Below are 12,843 nucleotides of genomic sequence, written 5' to 3'. Positions count from 1 at the left end.
AAAGGTAGCCTTCATTGATTAAAAGTAGTCAGGAAAACTGTGGTATTAGAGGAGTTATACATGGATAACTGTTTTATCTGTGCTCTCACCATATCTGTGCACAGAACAAACACAACAGTTCAATTCACAAAGAAAATACCCTTTCCATCAGAAATGGACACTGGGAAAATAGGTCTTAGGAGCCCAACAAGAAAACAGAACTAGCCTAGACTTGGTTTGGTGATTTTCTTTTTTTTACTTACTACCAATACTGGAAATACTGGGGATACCTGGAAAGAAAGAAAACAATAAAGAAAAATTGTTAGACAGTTATTAATACATGATATCTTTAACTTAATATAAAAATCTCAGAAACTTAACACTAAATAACATTCAGATCATTAGGAAATATGCACAGAAACAGAAAGACATATATTCATCCATCAAAACCGTTTTTGCCTTCATTCTAGAACTCCTGAACTTATCAGGGTTGGGAAATTAATGCTCAACTTCAACAGCTGGTTCAAGACTGCTTCATGACATCAAACATTTTGTGCCTGCCTCTAAGGTCAATAAACATTTTGTGGCACTGTATGTGGTTCAAAACAGATTTTAAGCTAGGCTTATGTTCCGGGCATAGAGTGCCAAATATACACTGTGTGGACCTGTGTAAATATCTCCACACGTGCAACAGATCTCTTTAAATGTGTTATGAGACACATATGTTAGCTGTTGAAAGTCATTTGGCCCTTTATTTGATTAATTTCGCATAACCATCATTTTTAGCCCTCTTTTACTTGTCAGATATGTGGATTAAACTCTGTAATAGAAACTTAATTGAGCAGAATAATTCAAGAATACATTAGGTTGTTCATATTGATCATGCAGTTCATCAATTTTCTCAGCTTCCACTTTAATTTACAGGTTGTGCTAAGGTGGTGGCACCATTGCAAAATGCAATGGACTTGGTACAAACGTGGACATGAATTTAGTCTGTCCTGAGAGCAGGGGCATGGGAGCCAGGCTGCCTGGGTTTGAAGCTTTGCTCTTACACTCACTGACTGTGTGACCTTGGGCAAGTTGCCTACGCTCTCTGTAGCTTGGTTTCCTACCTCTTAGGGTTGCTGCAAAGATCACGCAAATTGATACATGTAAAATACTCAAAATGCTGCTTGGCAGGTAGTGTGGACTACATCCGTCTTTACTATGATTACTGTTATTGATATAGTGGGTTCATCAAGCAAGCAATACAATGAAAGATACTGCTAATTAAGAGTCAGAGATTTATATCTTCTCCACTAAAGTTGGGTAGGGGTATGGATGGGAGCATGAGATGGGAATCAGACAGAACTGAGAGGCCAGCTTTGCAACTGATTAGCTGGGTGGTGACTTCAGGCAGGTTCCCAGCCTCTCTATGCCTGTTTCCTCAACTGAAGGGGGCTGATACTACCTACTGCATAGGGCTGCTGTGAGGATTGGATGAAACAATCCATAAAAATGTCTGACACATGGTACACTGTCAATAAGTGATAGCTGTTAAGGAGCTGTTCAGACTTGTTCCCCACATCACTGGAGTGTGCTCCAAACAGGTGGTAAATGTAGGAATCATTAAACTTCTATTTTAGTATTTATCTTTGAACAACTGCCCTCTGCTTGTTTTAACATCTGACATTTGGCATAACCTACTTAATCATCGTAACTTACTCAGAGATTTCTAGCTGTGTATTCTTTAAAACCAAGAGCCATTTTCCTATTTCCTAATAGGGAGGGGTATGAAGGAATTAAAGCGTACCATGATTTTTTAAAAACCTTGGAAGGAGTGAAATTTTATTTTCAGTTATTAAATACATTCAAAATCTCTTGATTTTTAAATGCACAGGGTTTATGGCGCTTCAGCTTAATTACTGATTACTCTTCGACCCAAACTAGAAATCTAAATTTCCATTTCTGTGTTTTAACTCTGTCCTCTGAACTGAATTTCATGCTGAAAGCAATCTCTTCAAAGGACTGCTGAGTTCCTGACCGATACTTTGGCAGACTATCTTTGCTGCAGCGTGACAGTGACTTGGTACTGAATCTTTCTTTCTCCCTTTCTTTCTCCCTTTCTTCCTTCCTTCCTTCCTTCCTTCCTTCCTTCCTTCCTTCCTTCCTTTCTTCTCCCTTCCTTCCTTCCTTCCTTCTTTCCTTCCTTCCTTTTTTCCCTTCCTTCCTTCCTTCCTTCCTTCCTTTTTCTCTTTCTTTCTTTCTTTCTTTCTTTCTTTCTTTCTTTCTTTCTTTCTTTCTTTCTTTCTTTCATAAATCCCCTGTTGAGTGAGGTATAATGGCAGCATCACAATTTTAGTATCAATGGCAGAAGCTCCAAATTCCCCCATGATTGAAAATCCTGCTCCATCAGAACTGCTTGCCTTTTGTAATCCGTCAAAGAGAATGGAAGTTAAGATGGCAGAAAGAGACTTTTCGGGTGTTTTGAAACTTACATGGAGTTAGAGGGCCATGCATAATGCAAGGAGAAGTTCTCAGGATGTTTGGCCAGGCAGCTGGAGAGAGAGCGAGCCTGCAAGACTATTTAATGCAGTACTTGCTGCAGCTGAATACGGTAGAACGATGCAGAAATGTTTCCATTCCTTTGGGGATGCTAGCGCAGGAAGAAATGTTCACTGCAGCTGTACAAAGCTTGCCAAGCAAGGCCATTCTGAGATCTTATTTTCCTCATGAAGATGTTTTCCATTACCTAACATTTTGGATGCTTAAAACTCAGCCCCTTCCTCATTTTGTGACTTACAATTTTTTGGGTTAGTGTCAGGTGAGTCACTCTCTATTCCATTGCTGTAAAATGGGAATTCCTTAGAAAAGCCTTTTAAACTGTTTGCTGGCATAAAGATTTTTGAAGTAGAAAATATGTGAACACCAAGGGATAGCCATTAGTACATTTTCGAATGTTATTATTACTATTATTTTTCCAAATGTTCCTTATTGTACTGTCCAAACACCTTGGTCTGTGTTCTCTACAGACAACTAAAGAATTTAATAAACCCATTACAGTCATTAAAAAGAGTAAGGTAAGCCATGAGAAGCCTTCCAAGAGTAAGACAAGAGGGCTGTCATTCATGAAAGGTGGGCTTCTTTGGGGTCTGTAAAGGATGAATAAATGAATATAATTTCATCTGACAACACAGAAAGTGCCCATGAACCAAGGGGATGAGAGTCAGATTATCTAGACACATGTTGGCAGTTCTTAATCACTCCCTGTGAAGTAATAAGTATTAGGTAAAGAATATTTTTACCCTTAAAATTGAGCTGGGAAGTTATTCTTTCCCTTCTTTTTTCATCTCCCTGATGTGAAATAGCCACTCCCTGTGATCACACACCTCTTTGTACAGGCCTCCCTAAAAAACTTATCAACTTACTTATAATTGTTTGTGTGTCTGTCTGAGAGGTCTGAAGGATAGTCACCATGTCTCATTCCTTTCTGTATTTCTAGTATCTGCCTGGGACAATGCCTGGTACAGAAAAGCTGCTCAAAGTATATTTGAGCAAAACTTTATCACTTGTTACCAAAACAGTTTCTATCAAATGAAAATACTTTTGGCCATAATATGATCTTGTCCCCTATAAAATGTTCAACTAAGATATTTCTCAGAGTTCAGAGTTAATGGGTACTTTTGTTCTCTCTGAACATTTACTTCATTCTGATAGCCAGAGTTATACGATATTCCTTGCCTTCTAGAAAGTGCAGTGGCTCAGAACACAACCTGGTGCTCAACTGGGTAAACTCATTTAATATTTGGCTTATTTGCCTCCATTCCTTCTTTCACATCTTTTTTTAACCCTCTATTTGGATACTCTTATTTGTATTTGTCTTTTCCCCTAAGCCACCCAAGGGAAAGTACAGATTTTGTGGAGGTCTAAAGCATATTCAAATCTGGGAGCTCTCTTTGAGAAAAAGAATATTAACTTTAAAATATAAAATTAAACATAAAATTTATTTTTTTAAGGTTAGAAGGATTCTGATGAGGAATCCTAAAACTCAAGCTTCATTAGGTTAAACCTCACCTCTGAAACAACCTCAAAAATACTTGGGAAAGATAAACAGATGATAGGTAGACAGACAGGAAGCACGATACCAGGTAGGCTAATTCAGAAAGAGTAATTTAAAAATGAAGAGCAGACAGGGAGTTAAGAAATAATCTCATCGAGCTTTTCATTTTAGAAAAGAGGAAACTGAATGCACAAAGAGAAGAAAGAGAGAGCCTTGCCCAAGTCAACACGTTTAAATTCAACATTGGAACAGTTAATTCCTAATCCTTGTCTGATTAGACACTGCTGAACTTGCACTGAGGAAATGAAGCACAGGTATGCATGAGTTTGAGAGGAAGGTTCTGCAATACATGGTATATAGAAAATGCTCCTTCAGTCAGAGATACACACACACACGTTGAATAAGCCAAAGGGTTTTGTGTATCAAAAGAATGAGAAGGCACTTATGGCTAGTCCTTCCTCAACTGGCCCTTCCACTCCTGTATTTAGTTTAATGTTTGTTTTAAAGGAATTTGCTACAATTAGGGGGATGAGAACTTAGTAGAATTATACAATCATTTTCTTCTTCCCGTTCTCCTCTTTCTCCTTCTCCTTCTCTTTCTGTTTTCAATTTTACTAACCCTCCCACCAAGTAAATGGGCTAAAGGGGGGCATAGTTAAGCAACGTGATGGAGATCGCAAAAATAAACATCCTAATCTTCCAAAGCAGATTAATGCAGTGCTAAGAGTCATAACTCCTTCTGAGAATCAATGCAAAGTCGGCAGCTTTTCATCAAGAGGAAATCAGAAGGGACACAGATTTGGCATGCCTCAAAATGAGAGGAAATATTACCACTGTTGTGATAGATGGTTTGAAAAAAGCCCATCAAGTAGATGGCTAGATCTTCAGGGGAAGCCAGGCTGCGGCCATCGGGAGCTATAATTTCAAAAAACCCAGTTGAAGAAGAGGTGGGTGATGAGGAAGAAAACACTCTGCAGCCTCATTTGTATTCTGGGGGAATAATTTCCAAGGTCCTTCCAGCCCTAATCCCTGGTCCCACTGTGTTGATAGGAGGCACAGTGAGTTGTCTGCCGGGAACTTGAAAGTAAAGGAAATAAGGTTGCCTTCATAGAATTATAGTGTGAAATCACCATATAAATGATCCAATCAAAGATAGCTAAAGTCATCTTACAACATAAGGACCTGAGTGTATGTGATTGACTTGACATAGGTGACATCAACCTGATGTAGCCTATTGACAGATCTGAAGAATGGAAGAATGGCCAATCAGAAGGGGGAGGCCTAGAAAGGAGCAGCATCCCAAGGCATATGGTAGCACTGCTGGCCCAGCACTGTTTCAGGAAGAGGGAGGGGCAACCTGAAAGCTTTCAGGCCTGCAGTGTTCTGTTGGCATTAAGGAGGCTGACTCTGTGGCAGGATGGATGTGTCAGGATGTTTCAGTCTCATGTTATTAGCATTAGAGTCATTTAAATTTCCTGATGCCATGCTCACCAAGCAACCTTCTGATTATTATCTGGCTCTGCAAGGAGTCTCAATTACAAGGGAGAGAATACACTGGTCATGAGGACTTAAATATTCTGAATACCATAACAGTTATTTCATATTCTACATGAATAAGCTGGGATCTGGACATAATTTATCTCCCTACATAGCTGTTATCTCCAAAAGGAGGATTTACACATCCGGCTGGGATGAGTCCATGTGTTAGATCTCAGTGAAATTATAATGACAATAGCATCTCATTCCATTGTGTGCTTACTATGTGTCTGCCTCTGTTCTAAATACCTTACATACATTTGGGGCACCCGGGTGGCTTAGTTGGTTGAGTGCTGACTTCAGCTCAGGTGATGATCTCATAGTTTGTGAGTTCGAGTCCTGCTTTGGGCACTGTGCTGATAGCTCAGAGCCTGAAGCCTGCTTGGGGTCTGTGTGTCCCTCTTTCTCTACCCCTCCCCCACTCGTGCTCTTTCTCTCTCTCTCAAAAATAAAATAAAAAACATTAAAAAATGTAAATACCTTACATGCATTAATCCATTTAATTTTAATGACAACATTATGAGGTCAACACTCAGGTTTATTCTATGGATGGGAGAAACTCAAAAACAAACAGCTTGCCTAAGATCATCTCTTAAGGAAACTGATTTGAATCCAGAGATACAGGTTGCAGAGCTTGCACCTGTAACAACCACTCTATACCATCTCTTAATTTATTTTAGGTCCCTATCTCTTATCTGCAATCTTCAAACAACAACTCTGAAAATTAAAAGTTTTTTTTTTCTCCCAAATTTACCTCCAGCACAACATAACATGCTCTGAACTAATTTGGTGGTAAAACCTGAGTGAAAGGGGCATAAGGTGAGAATAATCAGAGGTTTGCTGCAGAAATATTACAATGTTTTCAAGTGGTGCTACCTCATATTGTGCTGTGAAAATGGTTATAATATATGTCTACAATATATGTATTACCTTTTAAAATCCCAACAGTTTTGAATTCCAAGTCATATTTGGTCCCATGAGCTTCAGATAAAGACTGTGTGGATTGATGGTTATACATGAATAATTTGGTATTCTGGTTTTGTATATTGGGCTGACAGCTTGGCATGCATATATATATATATTGCTCTGAGAGGAAAGTCCTCTCTTATTGTGCTGTAGAACCAGGGGTCTCAGCCTGAAAGGCTGGTGGGCAGAATCTGACAGTGCTCAAGTCAGTGAGGCCATGAATGACATTTGTGGAAGTCTGGGAAGCTCAGCCAGCCAATGTGCCATCTCTAGATGGTCAGATGGGTTATGAGTACCCTTGAAAAAAAATGAGTCTTTTCCCTGTTGTATTTCCTCCAAGATGGCTGGCTCTTCCTGTAGGAGATTGTAGACCTTTGTGTTAGAGCTGCTGAGCTGTGAAGACCATACATTCCAGGAGACAGGGGAAAATGGATGGGAGGTCAATGTACCGCATGCACATTACAGCCTTATTTAGGTTTTCTTAGTCATTCACAAAATAGTTAATTCCACAAGCATTTATAAAGGCCAGAAATACAGTATGGTACTGTTCTTAAATTGCTAACATTTTAGCTCTTGAAGTCATATAGACCTGAGTTTAAATCTTGTTCAGTAAATCAGGACACTATAGATGCTGGAGAGGATGTGGAGAAACAGGAACCCTCTTGCACTGTTGGTGGGAATTAAAACTGGTGCAGCTGTTCTGGAAAACAGTGTGGAGGTTCCTCAAAAAACTGAAAATAGATCTACCCTAGGACCCAGCAATAGCACTGCTAGAAATTTACCCAAGGGATATAGGAGTGCTAATGTATAGGGGCACTTGTACCCCAATGTTTATCGCAGCACTTTCAACAACAGCCAAATTATGGAAAGAGTCTAAATGTCCATTAACCGACAAATGGATAAAGATGTGGTTTACGCATATAACGGAATACTATTTGGCAATGAGAAAGAATGAAATCTGGCCATTTGTAGCATTGTGGATGTAACTGGAGGGTATTATGATAAGTGAAATAAGTCAGGCAGAGAAAGAAAGAAAGACACCATATGTTTTCACTCTTATGTGGATCCTGAGAAACTTAACAGAAGACCATGGAGGAGGGGAAGGGGAAAAATGTTACAGAGAGGGAGGGAAGCAAACTATAAGAGACTCTTAAATACTGAGAACAAACTGAGGGTTGATGGGGGGGTGGAGGGAGGGGAAAGTGGGTGATGGGCATTGAGGAGGGCACCTGTTGGGACGAGCACTGGGTGTTGCATGGAAACCAATTTGAAAATAATTATATTTTTAAAAAGTAATAAATCTTGTTCTGTGACGTATTTGTTGTGTGACCTTGGAAAAACTTACTTAGTGATCTTTGTGTGCCTGTGCTTTCTTATCTGTCAGATGGAGATAAAAATAGCACACACCTCATGAGGATTGTTATAAGAATTTAATGCAAGAAAGCACTTCACAAACTATAAAAGCCTGTGGTAAACTTAATAAATAGAAGCTACCATTATTATTATTACAATCTTGGTCATAGAAAGTCAACCAACTGTAAGTGTACATACGCTATCAAAAATCTAGAGCGAAAAGAGCAGTTAATTTTGCGTGGGAGAATCTAGGTAGGCTTCACTGAGGAGTTGACATTGAGGAGCAGTCTTGAAAAAGGAGAATTAAAATAGAAAGTGACAGAAAGGCAATTTGGAGAAAGGAATAAATTCAGTGTCCAGCATGTGGACTTTGAGATCTTCATAGACAGCTGGAAAAACCAGTGTGGATTCATTAGAGCAATTCTAGGCTGTAATTGGCTGATTACTATCAAACCAATAATACTAAGAGCTAAAACCACAGGAATAGACAGGAATGGTAAGGAAAAAAAAAACTGTAGACTTAGAAGAAGCAGGGGTGGGGAGCTTGAAAATTGAAAGCAAGGGCAGATGGGGAGTCTCTGAAGGCAAAGAAATAACAAGCAGAAGCCTAGGAAGAGAAGTAGGAGAGACCAGGTTTAGAGAAGACTGACTTGTTTAAGCAGGTGTCAGAATGTGCATACCCCAGTGGAGAACAGAGGAAGTCATTAAACTTTAACCTGAGAAGCAATATAGTACAATGTGCAGTCCTTGGAGTCAAGATATATGTGGGTTCAAATCCTCCTGCTCACCCTGACTAGTCATGGAAACCTTAATACTCGTCCTCAGTAGTCTGCAAAATCCACGTCTGTAAAATGAAACTAACAGCATCTACCTTATAAGAATGTTGTGAGTTAAGAATGAGCTAATGCATGTAAAGCACTTAGGAAATTGTCTGGATAATGACACACACATGTGTACACCTGGGAAAATATAAATTGGTCAATGTGAATTTAATACTAGAGAAAATAACAGAACGATCATCAAATTATTTTCCATTACTCAGAGGAGACCTAGATATTGTGTAACAATTCAAGTTGGATTTCTGAACAAACAAATAATGTCAATGTCAGACCAATTTAATTTTATTTCTTTGAAGAATATTAGACTGTGTAGGTAAGAAGAAAGTGAAAGATTGAATACAGTGGAACTAGATGGGCTTTCTGTCTGTCTTCATGACATTTCTATCACTAGGCTGTAGAAATTGTTTAGTGCAGCAGATCCCCCAAAGAGTGTTTTATAGAAAGTTATTAAATGTTCCATGAACAGTTAATTTTGGGAAACACAGGGTAAAATAGGTTACTTTACTATTGGATTCTCAAGTTTTTAATAAGGTAATATGAATATCTTAAGAGTCAGTACAGTTTATAGCATTTTCCAAACTTATTTGACCATGGAATTCATTAAAGGGTCATAGAACACACTTTGGGAAGCAGAGGTGTGGATGGTATTGTACTATCTTTCTTACAGTTATAGTTCTTAAAAGTTAATTATTGGGTTTTTAGCATATATATGTAGAAAAATATTGTGTGTTATTCCACAGGGATCAGAAATTTAAAGATGTGCTACTTAATACTTTTATTAATGAGCTGGACAATAGCAATCAAGTGAATCATGATGAAGCATGAAGTTGGACAGAGTTGCCATCTACTTTGAAGACAGAAAAGAAATTAAAGGACGCTGAGAATACTATCAAAAATAGAATGAAGATCAATGGGGAGAAGATGCCTTACAGAGAAAACATAAGCTTTGTAGAAAAACAAGGAAAACATTCTGATATATATATATATATATATTTGGCTTTAAAAGACCAAGAAGAAAACACACTGGTCTTGAATAAAAAACATGGTGAATAAAAATATAATCACAAGAGTTATTACTTCTGCCTCTGCCAAGCCTATGGCAGTGAAAAGCATAGGGAAATGTGATGTGTCTCACAGATGAGGTGTGGCTCTATTTTAGAATTTAAAAATTCTATTCCATCCCTATTTAAATAGGGGTGGCTCTATTTTAGAATGTTGGGGATCTGTATTCTTCTCTCCTGGCTCTACATGCTCCTTACAAAAGTGGCCTTGGAGATGCTCCAGAATTCAGGACTTCCAAAGTCATAAAATTCCCAGCAAACTCCTGGTTTACAGTACCTCTGGGTGATGGGTTAATTGTCTGTGAATGGAGATCTTCTAATTTTCTAGTTTAATGAAGTTCTCTTAGTTCTTTTGCTAAGAGTGGACAGGAATTGACCTTCCTACTAAAAAATTACTCTGGGGGCACCTGTGTGGCTCAGTCAGTTAAGTGTCCAACTCTTGATTTTGGCTCAGGTCATGCATGATCTTGTGGTTCATGAGTTCGAGCCCTGCATCAGGCTCTGTGCTGACAGTGCAGAGCCTGCTTGGGATTCTCTCTGTCTCCCTCTCTCTCTGCCCTCCCCTGCTCTCACTCTCTATCTCTCAAAATAAATGAAAACTTAAAAAAAATTATCCTGGCTGTGGAGATTCTGCTAAATCAAGAGATTATCCAGGATGCATAGCCTTTCGAAGCCATTGAGAAGTTGACATTGAGGGCTCAGAGATTGTAGCCACTCTTTTTTTACTTCTTAGGTTTTGTACTTTTGTATTAGGATATGACATATCCTAAGTGTTCCTCTTAAATAACTGACCTGTGATGTACCACCTAGAGTTGTGTGTGTGTGTGTGTGTGTGTGTGTGTGTGTGTGATGCACACAAAAGCATGTATGCATGTGTGTAAGAAAAAGCCGGTATGAATAAGAATCACAACAGTGCCAGAGTCTTGTGCTTGGCTGACATTTTCACACTAAAAAATTAGATGACTTCTAGGGCAAGCAACCCCACAAGAGACATGAAAATCTTATTATATGAAAAAGGATGATGATGTTAACCTGGAGAAGAAAAGAAACAGGGATCATATACTCTTTCACTACTTAAAGAGAAAAAAACCCACTGGAAATTAGGAGATAATATTGATATTAATAAATAAGTTTTATAACAATGAAACCTGTCCAATAATGAACAAGCATGCCTTATGAAAAAAATTCCAAAATCAAAATTATTTTTGAACACCTATTTGGTGACAGGTGTTATGCTGAACACATTACACGCAGTAGGCCATTCAATTCTCTCAAAATCCCTATGAGGTAAGAACTGTTATTATTTTCACATTACAGGTGGGAAACCAAGTGTTGGAGAGGTTAGTTTAACTTTTTCAAGGTCACACAGCTAGTGAATAGATAAACTGTATTTGATCCTGGAACCTGTGTACTAAACCACTGAACTGTTTATTTCCATCCTTGGACATTTTAAAGCACAGTCTGATGTATCAGAAATTTAATTTAAGGGGTTCTTTCCACTGTAAGGCTTTTCCATTGCAAGACTGAACCACTGCAGTCATCTCTAAAATCTTTCATTTAATTTCTGCATACTAAAGACTGAAAGAAATATTGACTTGGGCCCCCTTGGGCATTATGACCCCTGTCATCTTCCTACTGTAACAAAGATGGGGACAAGTCTACAAGTATAGAAAAGGCCAGTTGAAGACTAAGGGATTGATAAGCAATAGAATCCACAAAGAAAATTGGAAGAGGTTGCATTCCTTTGGCCAGGGAGTAATTGGTGATCTTCTGCAATGTGCAAAAGATGATGGGTAAATAAATCATGTCCATGGAGAATACAAGAAACCCATCACAGTGAGAAAGCTTGGCTAGCACAAGAAGCTCTTCCTAGTGAAAAGGTCTTGAAATAAACAAGACTTCGAAGCTCAGTTACAAGCAGAAGAAGTCATGTTAGAATAGCAACCAATGCCTTTAGTAGCAGCCCACTCCAGCTGCCTTTCTGGTAGCCTTGTCAAGTTGGTCAGCCCTGAGGATGAACTAGAAGGCTGGCAGGTGTCTGTGAACTTTCCTCTGTTCCATCTTGTCCCACTAAAGAAGCAGCAGACACCAAAAATGAAATCCGAGCCACTTTCATTTTGGGAAACCTTTAAAGTAAATATGACAAGTGTGGTGATAGGGACCCTTGGTAGGCAGCCACAGGGTCTCGCAAACAAATAACCTTGTGATTCCTTCTGAATTCATGAGTCTATGGCCCTGAACAATTGAGGATGGCCAAAAGAGTCTCTGTTAATAAAATCACCTTGAAAAATCAACATTTCTGTTCAATAGAGTTTTATGTATTAATTTTAGGAGCTAGACTGTCAATTTTTCTTTAACACAGAAAGAAACTGAATACCCTTACAAATAGGGATTGTAAAAAAATCTTTTGAAGAATTTTTTTTCTGCCTCATAGAAATTTTATCATAATTTCATGCCCCCTTACTTCATGGCTTGTTTCTCGCTTCATTACTCTTACATTTAACTTGATAAGGTCCTGGTTCCTGTGATACTAGTTTTTAGATTTTGGTTTCTCACAGCTGCTGCTTTGAAGTACCTGATAACATTCTTAGCCTTGCACAGAGTGAGTGGCTTTTCAAGCCCTCATTCTCCCACTGCTCACTGTCCTGCTATTTCTGTTATTTCTCACTTACTAGGTATATTCTCAACCTCACCCCTCCTCTACTTTTGAAAGAGGGCAAACCTTTGGCTTTTACAGGTGGCTAATCAGTCCACCCATGGAATTGGGCAGTTTATTCTGAAAGTAATCATTTCTCTGCCTGAGCGTGTCAGAGTGTGTTTTCCTATGGATGTTCAGGGATTTTAGTGGGGCATACACATGAGTGGTAATGGGGCACCTGTTATGGTTCCTGTAAACACAGATAAGGCCAATGCTCTTTTCACATACACACAGACGTTCCTTAACTTAATGTAGCACCTGCAAGGCTTACAATCACACTCTGTGTCAAAAGGTGGCTTTTGCTAACAGGATCCATGCCAAGCATGACCTCAACTGCTGGAATTTGGAAAAAGCCAATTATTTCACTGGGCA

The 12,843-nt window shown here is 38.8% G+C and overlaps 1 protein-coding gene across 6 annotated transcripts in view; it reads right to left on the bottom strand.

The window, feature by feature from the left end:
* NTNG1 (netrin G1) overlaps positions 1-12,843 on the bottom strand; it is a 334,602-nt gene that overhangs the window by 71,217 nt on the left and 250,542 nt on the right. For all 6 annotated transcript variants that reach the window (XM_027058454.2, XM_027058458.2, XM_027058459.2 and 3 more), the window contains exon 5: positions 243-269. In XM_027058454.2, coding sequence (XP_026914255.1) covers positions 243-269 — 27 coding nt within the window. The remainder of the gene's footprint in view (positions 1-242; positions 270-12,843) is intronic.

Source organism: Acinonyx jubatus, chromosome C1, assembly GCF_027475565.1.
Source record: "Acinonyx jubatus isolate Ajub_Pintada_27869175 chromosome C1, VMU_Ajub_asm_v1.0, whole genome shotgun sequence".
Lineage (NCBI taxonomy): Eukaryota > Metazoa > Chordata > Mammalia > Carnivora > Felidae > Acinonyx > Acinonyx jubatus.
This window is presented reverse-complemented; position numbering and strand designations above follow the sequence as displayed.